The 9,264-nt window shown below is 49.6% G+C and overlaps 1 protein-coding gene across 1 annotated transcript in view; it reads right to left on the bottom strand.

Moving 5' to 3' along the window:
* Positions 1-6,576: 6,576 nt before the first annotated feature.
* Positions 6,577-9,264, bottom strand: part of LOC141051766 (complement C2-like) — a 75,213-nt gene continuing 72,525 nt past the window's right edge. The window contains exon 18 of the mRNA XM_073548788.1: positions 6,577-7,417. Within this exon, the coding sequence (XP_073404889.1) occupies positions 7,226-7,417 (192 nt within the window). The 3' untranslated portion in view covers positions 6,577-7,225. The remainder of the gene's footprint in view (positions 7,418-9,264) is intronic.

Below are 9,264 nucleotides of genomic sequence, written 5' to 3'. Positions count from 1 at the left end.
TCCTCCATGTGTGCTGTAATCTTAGAACTGCTCTCTGCCATGCTAACAATCACCCTACTCATTTATTCTGTACCTAGACAAGGACCCGCAAGGATTGGAGAATTGTAACCGCCCGCTCGTGCTTCCTGTAATCCAGAATCCAATAACTCAATTTGATAATCGGGAATATTTACTGTAAACATTCCGCTGAAACAGAAAATAGCAGCAGATTTTGGGTCTGCGTCCTGACATTTATTAATCCTAGAGGTCCATTTACACTGCACCATTATCATTTCCTAATGATCGGACAGTATAAAAGGACTGACGATCATCGGCAAAACGAGCAAATCGTCAGGTGAAATGATCTGGTCTGCACCGAGTGTTCTGTGCATATCGTTCAGGCTGTGTATAAGGCTATTAAATGATCAGTGACAGGAAGCCAATCAGCCACAATACTGCTAATGTAGACAGGCTTGCATGTCCATCCGATAATTCAGCATATATAGTACTTGGAGGGGTTAATTTTTGCTTTCCCTGTGATTTGGGAGGGCTTCAATGACTTCTTTCTTTCGGGTTAATGGACGGACGCTGATATTGTCCTTTGCGTCTTATAGAACAAAAACATGGATTTTTGTGAGTACTCACCGTAAAATCCTTTTCTCCGAGACGCTCATTGGGGGACACAGAGACTGTGGGTGTGTGCTTCTGCCGTCTGGAGGCCGACACTAAGTGTACAAAAAAAGAGTTAGCTCCTCCTCCGCCGCATACACCCTCGCCCCTAGGCCGGGCGTAACTCAGTTTAGTGCATAAGCAGTAGGAGAACGCGCCTTAAACTCAGGCAAGAAACTATATGTCTGAAAAAGGGGGCCACCCTAAACCTTGTACAAGGATTTGTAAAACTCAAAATAAGTAAATGCCAACTGGCTGATAGGGTGGGTGCTGTGTCCCCCAATGAGCGTCTCGGAGAAAAGGATTTTACGGTGAGTACTCACAAAAATCCATGTTTCTCCTTCGTCTCATTGGGGGACACAGAGACTGTGGGACGTCCTAAAGCAGTCCTCTGGGCGGGATCTTAGCTCACCCAATCCCTGCTAATTTGCGCCCCTGATTAGAGGTGCGCAACTGCTGCCTGGAGAATCTTTCTTCCCAGGCTTGCATCCGAGGATGCCTGGGTATGTACGTTATAATGTTTGACAAACGTATGTAAACTGGACCAGGTAGCTGCTTTGCATACCTGCTCCGCTGAAGCCTGGTGTCGTAGTGCCCATGAGGCACCCACTGCCCGTGCCGAGTGAGCCTTGATCCCTGCCGGAACCGGCGTGCCACTGATTTGATAAGCTTCCTGGACCGTCAGGCGAACCCATCTGGCCAAAGTCGCTCTGGACGCAGCGAGCCCCTTCCGCCGTCCCTCTGGAACCACGAATAGAGCGTCTGTCTGGCGGAATGGCGCCGTCCTTGTCACATACCTCCTAAGAGCTCTTACCAGATCCAGGGTGTGCAAAGCCTTCTCTACCCTGTGCACCGGTGCCGGGCAAAACGAGGGTAAGACGATGTCTTCGTTGATATGAAATGCAGACACAACCTTCGGCAAGAAGGGGGGAGCTGGCCTTAAAACTACCTTATCCTTATAAAAGGTTAGGAACGGTGGTTTACAAGATAAGGCCGCCAATTCCGAAACCCGCCTAATAGACGTTATGGCTACTAGAAAAACGACCTTTCTGGACAGGTAAGGTAAAGAGACCTCTTGCAATGGTTCGAAAGGGGCCTCCTGAAGGGCTCTGAGCACCAAGTTCAGGTCCCATGATTCCGTCGGCGCCTTATAGGGGGGTACTAAATGTGCGACCCCCTGCATAAACGTCCTAACCTGCCAGACGGAAGCGACTTTTCGTTGGAAAAGTACCGACAGGGCCGAGATTTGCGTTCTGAGGGAACTCGGGGCCAACCCTGCGTCCAGCCCTGCCTGTAGAAAAGCCAGTACGTTGGGGATCGAAAAAACCAGAGGAGCCACTTCACGATCCCTACACCAACGGAAGAAAACTTCCCAAGTTCGATGATACACCCTCGCCGAGGAAGGCTTTCGGGCACTCACCATCGTGGCCGCCACATCGCGTCTGAATCCTGCCTGTGTTAACAGCCAAGATTCAATGGCCACGCCGTCAAACACAGGGCCCCTAAGTTCGGATGGCAGATCGGCCCTTGGGACAGTAAGTCCGGCCGATCTGGAAGACGCCAGGGTACGTCCACCACTAGTTGGACCAGATCTGCGTACCAGGCCCGCCGGGGCCAGTCTGGGGCCAGCAGAATTGCTGGAACCTTCTCTCTCCTTATTTTCCTGATAACTCTTGGAAGCAGCGGCAACGGGGGGAACAAGTACGGGAGACGAAACTGGCTCCACGGGAGCACCAGCGCGTCTGCTGCGATTGCCTGCGGATCGAGGGATCGAGCGACAAACCTTAGTACTTTGGCATTCTCTCTGGATGCCATAAGGTCCACGTCTGGTGTCCCCCACCGTTGGCAGATCTGCTGAAAGATCTCGGGGTGCAGGGACCATTCCCCTGCCGCGACCCCCTGTCGGCTGAGAAAATCTGCCGCCCAGTTTTCGACTCCTGGAATGTGCACCGCTGAAATTACCACGCGGTTCTTCTCCGCCCAACGTAGTACCAGTCCGACCTCGCGCATGGCTGCCTGGCTGCGCGTGCCCCCTTGATGGTTGACATATGCTACTGCTGTAGCATTGTCCGTCTGGATGCGCACCGGCCGGTGTCTCAGGAAACACTGGAAATGTTGTAGGGCCAATCGTATTGCCCGTATCTCCAGAATGTTGATCGGGAGAACTATCTCCTGAACGGACCACCGCCCCTGGGCTATGTGACTCTGGAAAACTGCTCCCCAACCTTGCAGGCTTGCATCGGTCGTCACCACCAACCATTGTTCCGGGGGAAAGGGTTTCCCCTGGACCAGAGACGAGTCGCGAGTCCACCACCGGAGTGAACCCCGTACCAGCGGAGACAACTTGCACCGATGACTGAGAGACAGCAGCCTCCGGTCCCATGCTGTCAAGAGCGCATGCTGAAGCGGACGGAGATGGAACTGGGCAAACGGGATTGCTTCTATCGCCGCCACCATTCTGCCCAAAACACTCATGCCATACCGGATGGATCTGGAGCCCGGCTGTAGAAGGTTCCGTATCCCTTGCTTGATTTTTTGCGCTTTGTCCTGAGGGAGGATCACCAGCCCCCGGGAGGTGTCGAAAATCATGCCCAGGAACACGATTTTTTGGGCTGGAACCAAAGACGACTTGCTCCAATTGATCAGCCAGCCCAGACGGGCCAGGGTATCCAGAGTAATACTGACATTGTCCTGGCACTCCTGAAACGACGGCCCCTTTACCAAAAGGTCGTCCAGGTAAGGTAACACCGTTATGCCCCGTGCATGCAGGATGGCCATAACCACCGCCATTATCTTTGTAAAGACTCTGGGGGCAGTGGCCAGACCGAAGGGCAGAGCCACGAATTGGAAGTGACGTCCTCCGATCGCAAATCGCAGGAACCTCTGGTGTGGGGGGAATATCGGAATATGCAGATATGCATCCTGCACATCGATTGAGGCCAGGAATTCCCCTGGATCCATGGCTGCAATGACCGAGCGGAGGGATTCCATCCGGAATCGCCTGACCCTGATGAATCTGTTTAGGATCTTTAGATCCAGAACCGGCCTCACAGTCCCGTCTTTTTTGGGGACCGAAAAAAGATTGGAGTAAAACCCCTGCAACTCTTCGCCCTGCGGCACTGGGGCGATGACCCCTTTGTGCTGTAGCGATGTTACAGCCTGTAACAAACTCTCCGCCTGCGAATCTGTTTTGGAAAGTCGCGAACGGAAGAATCGCTGAGGTGGCCGTCCGACAAACTCTATCTTGTACCCGGACGATACAAGTTCTGCCACCCAAGTGTCGCGTGTCACTGCGACCCAAACGTGGCTGAACCTTAGTAGGCGTCCGCCCACTCTGTCGTCCGTAGGTACGGAGTGCCTCCAGTCATTTAGCTGGAGGCTTTTGGGGCTTGGCCCCCTTCGCTCTGGGTAAATGGCCTCGGCCTCTACCCAGCGGATTGGCCCTGTAAGAGACTTGTTTTTCCCTACTCTGGCCATCGTTTGCGGAGGAGTACGCCCTGGCCGAAGTCCCCCCCCAGGGGCTACGAAAGGGTCGAAAACGCCTTTGCGTTTGCCTGAATGCCGGGCAACTTCTCTGCTGCGGAAGGAAACTACTTTTCCCCCCTGTGGCTTCTGAGATAAGCCTATCCAGCTTCTCACCGAACAGTCGATTGCCCTGAAACGGCAATGAGGTTAAGGATTTTTTAGAGATAGAATCCGCTTTCCACAGTCTCAGCCATAATGCACGCCTAATGGCGATCGCATTCGCCGCCGCCACCGCCGAGCACTCGGCCGCGTCCAGTGAGGCGCTGACAAGATAATCACTTGCTCCTGACATCTGATTTGCCACCTCTAAGACCTCCGCGGGGAGATCCCTGTCCTGGAGGGCCTTATACAGAGCGTCCCCCCACGAAACCATGGCCTTAGCCACCCAAGTCGCCGCAAAGGAGGGGGCCAGAGCCGACCCTGCTGCCTCATATACCGAGCGGGCAAGCCCGTCCATGAGGCGATCAGTTGGGTCCTTTATAGAGGAAACACTGGGTATCGACAATAGTGATCTTGATGCTAAACGAGATACCGGAGGGTCCACTACTGGCGACTCTACCCAAGCCTTATGGAGCTCAGGGGGAAACGGATACTTTGCCTGCAGCGCTTTTTGCATTGCAAAACGCTTATCCGGGTGATCTCTATGTTTCTGGACTAGCTCCTCAAACTCCGGATGCGTGGCAAATCTTCTATGTGGTCGCCTGGATTTCTTAAAAGAGACCTTGTGACCTGAGGCTGTGGGCACATCGTCCTCGATCTCTAATGTCTGGTTGACTGCCTCAATGAGACTGTCCACCGAATCCTGGAACCCCAGACTTTCTAGATTCCAGGCCTCTTCCTCCTCTCCTTCATCCTGATCGCTCCCAGAGCTCAGTGACGGGGAACGGGATGCCCTAATACCCGCCGCCGAAGCCCCGGAGGGTCCGGCCGACGGGGAACGAACCCTCTTGATATGAGCTTGCCTGGTACTGGAGCGACCTCTAATGGTTGGAGGGTCCTGAGACGAGGACGAGCTCTCTTCCGCTGGCAGACCCCCCTCCCTGTTCCTGCCCGGGCCCTGAAGGGATTCAATTGCCCTTGTAAGGGACAGCATAGACTGCGATAAGGACACCGCCCATTCCGGGGGGTCCTGACCCCTGGGTTCAGAAACAGTGGGGGGCTCCTGGGCGCGCTCCGACTCACAGGCTTCACAATATTTACCCGCCTGTGCCTTTGGCAGCCTGACCCCACAGGACACGCAAACCGCGTAAAGGAAAGAGTGAGCTTTCCCTTTGGCAGACATACTTGCACAGGCTGAAGGCAGAGTAGAAGGAGGAGGAGGGTAACCTCTTCCCTGACAAGCAGCGTGGTTCTCCAAACGGAGTTACACTCACCCACCGGCTCCTGTCTGCATTACCCCTGCGTGGATGCGAGGTGTTAGGGCGGAAGTCTCTCCGGAACCTATATCGCGCGTCTCCGCATTCGCCGCCGCCACCGCCGCGTCAGCGGGCGGGATTTCCGGCTACCACCGGAAGTCAGCGGGCGGGACTTCCGGCTACCACCGGAAGTCGGCGCGCGGCTTCGCGCGATTGCAGCGGGGCCGCGGCCGCCGGCGGGCTTCCGGCCGCGCTCCGATACACGCGGCGTGCGGAGCCCGGGTGCAACGCCCTAGCTACCGCTACTCACCAGCGCCAACTTGCGGTGCGCTCCAGGAGCGGATCCCCCATATATTAAAAGGTGAGCAGGACCATCCGCCGTGCAGGCGGGGGGGGGGGGGGCTCTGTCGGTTTTACTCGCGGCCTCTTCCCCCTGTACCGGATCCCCCGCTCCTGGGCGCGCTCTCACCTGCGCCTCCGATTCAGCCCCCTGGACTCACAACCAAGGGGTGGACGGGGCCTCCATACACTGCTGTTGTAGGAGAGGAACAACGTGGAGGCTGACCACTGGTTCTGCTCACACGCGCCTGATGAAGTTGTGGGGAAACCGAGTCCTCTAATCAGGACGCGTTGCCCCTCTTTCGTTAAAAAATAGATGTCTGGAAAAAAGTCCCAGATGTGTCCCTCGGTGCGGGAGAGGACACGTGGAGGGTTACTCACACGTGGTCGCCCGTTGGTGATTTGGGGAGATCGGATCCTCTCTATAGGATCCGTCGCCCCTATCTTATCTTCATAGAAAAAAGGGAAGGGAAAAAAAAAAAAAAAAATCTAGTCTGGAACTCCAGACTGCGTGTGCCTCCATCAGACACTAAGCAAAAACTGAGTTACGCCCGGCCTAGGGGCGAGGGTGTATGCGGCGGAGGAGGAGCTAACTCTTTTTTTGTACACTTAGTGTCGGCCTCCAGACGGCAGAAGCACACACCCACAGTCTCTGTGTCCCCCAATGAGACGAAGGAGAAATGAAGAGATATCAAATCGATAAAGAAAATACATTACAATAAAAAGTTTATTGCAGATATTCAGCGCATGCACTATCAATTCTAATAACCGTAGGTTAAGAGCACTGTGGGGGAAGGAAAGGAAATTCCATATAAAGTATTCAAACTGCTTGTTTACAGTAAGAGCGTCAATCAGGTTACTTTTCATAGGTAGTGGGTTCTTTACAGTATGAGACAATAAACTGTCTAAAGTAACATACATGTATAAAAATGACATGATTTCATATACAAACATTCTTTACAGTAAGAGCGTTTAATCTGATGGTTGTTCAATAAGCAGTTACGCTTGATTCGCTACAGGATGAGATTTTATACAATAAAAGTTATAAAATTGTGACTTCATATGTAGGGATTCTTCACAGTAAGGTTGATAATGTGGTCTTTATAAGCGGTAAATATGAAGATTTTTCATATGTGGGCATTATTTATAGTAAGGGCAGTATATTTAGTGACTTTTCATTGTAGGGATTCTTTACAGTAAGAGCTTTAAGCAATATATCTTTTGTAGGAAGAGTCAATAAATTCATAAAAAAATGCTGATTTGACTGGGTTAAACCATAGACTAAGAATGAAGAAGTCGCTTTATACATCACGGCACTAATATCACGAGGCGGTCACTGACCCGGGCGGGGAATCACATCATGCAGGACAGATCACTTCTTCGTAGTTCCTTATGCCGGGTTGAAATGCTAGTTCATCATTGAGATGTTTATGCAGCCATGGCAGAACCTGCAGGAGTTCAACATAAAAATCCCGAGCATAATTTGGAAACAAGGTTTTCCTTTTACTTGTTTCGCAAGGATTAAATGTACCAAAACTGAGGACCCCGACCTAAAAGGTGAGAAAAAAGTAGTATGAGATATTAGATTGTTTCTGCGACTTTACATAATGGTGTTTATATATTTATTGAGTTCAGTACGTAGAAATAAATATATGTATTGAGCTCCCCCTAGTGTTAACTACACTTAGTTAGCACTTTTGTGGGGTTTTTTTTATTTTCTTCCCTCATTTTCATGTTTCCGTTTTCCACTCTTTTTCCAAGATCTGTACTTTGATGTTCTCCACCAGTTAAGTGTATGAGGGCTTGTTTTTTTGGTGGAAAGGAGGGATACTTCAACTTTTATTTTTTGTTTTTTTAACACTGAAAAATATACATGTACAACCCCTGGCAACAATTATGGAATCACCGGCCTTGGAGGATGTTCATTCAGTTGTTTAATTTTGTAGAAAAAAAGCAGATCACAGACATAGCACAAAACTAAAGTCATTTGAAATGGCAACTTTCTGGCTTTAAAAAACACTAAAAGAAATCAAGAACAAAAAATGTGGTAGTCAGTAATTGTTACTTTTTTTAAACCATGCATAGGGGAAAAAATATGGAGTCACTCAATTCTGAAGGAAAAAATTATGGAATCATGAAAAACAAACAAACAAAAACACTCCAACAAATCACTAGTATTTTGTTGCACCACCTCTGGCTTTTATAACAGCTTGCAGTCTCTGAGGCATGGACTTAATGAGTGTCAAACAGTACTCTTCATCAATCTGGCTCCAGCTTTCTCTGATTGCTGTTGTCAGATCAGCTTTGCAGGTTGGAGCCTTGTCATGGACCATTTTCTTCAACTTCCACCAAAGATTTTCAATTGGATTGAGATCCGGACTATTTGCAGGCCATGACATTGATCTTATGTGTCTTTTTTCAAGGAATTTTTTCACAGTTTTTGCTCTATGGCAGGATACATTATCATCTTGAAAAATGATTTCATCATCCCCAAACATCCTTTCAATTGATGGGATAAGAAAAGTGTCCAAATTATCAACATAAACTTGTGCATTTATTGAAGATGTAATGACAGCCATCTCCCCAGTGCCTTTACCTAACATGCAGCCCCATATCATCAACGACTGTGGAAATTTGCATGTTCTCTTCAGGCAGTCATCTTTATAAATCTTATTGGAAAGGCACCAAACAAAAGTTCCAGCATCATCACCTTGCCCAATGCAGATTTGCGATTCATCACTGAATATGACTTTCATCCAGTCATCCACATTCCACAATTACTTTTCCTTAGCCCATTGTAACCTTGTTTTTTTCTGTTTAGGTGTTGATGATGGCTTTCGTTAAGCTTTTCTGTATGTAAATCCCATTTCTTTTAGGCGGTTTCTTACAGTTCGGTCGCAGACGTTGACTCCAGTTTCCTCCCATTCGTTCCTCATTTGTTTTGTTGTGCATTTCCTGTTTTGGAGACATATTGCTTTAAGTTTCCGGTCTTGACGCTTTGATGTTTGCCTTTAACAACCTTCCCATGTTGTTTGTATTTGGTCCAGATTTTAGACACCACTGACTGTGAACAACCAACATCTTTTGCAACATTGCGTGATGATTTACCCTCTTTTAAGAGTTTGATAATCCTCTCCTTTGTTTCAATTGACATCTCTTGTGTTGGAGCAATGATTCATGTCAGTCCACTTGGTGCAACAGCTCTCCAAGATGTAACATAGTAGCATAGTAACAAAGTTTTGAAGGCTGAAGGAAGACCTTATGTCCATCTAGTTCAGCTTATTTTTAGTGCAGCTGTTCTGCATTGTTGATCCTGGGGAAGGCAAAAAACCCACAGAGTAGAAGCCAATTTTCTCCATAGGGAAAAAAATTCCTTCCCCTAAGCTGCGTCAACCAT

Source organism: Dendrobates tinctorius, unplaced genomic scaffold (assembly GCF_039654945.1).
Source record: "Dendrobates tinctorius isolate UK_male_01 unplaced genomic scaffold, ASM3965494v1 ptg000158l, whole genome shotgun sequence".
Classification (NCBI taxonomy): Eukaryota; Metazoa; Chordata; class Amphibia; order Anura; family Dendrobatidae; genus Dendrobates; species Dendrobates tinctorius.
This window is presented reverse-complemented; position numbering and strand designations above follow the sequence as displayed.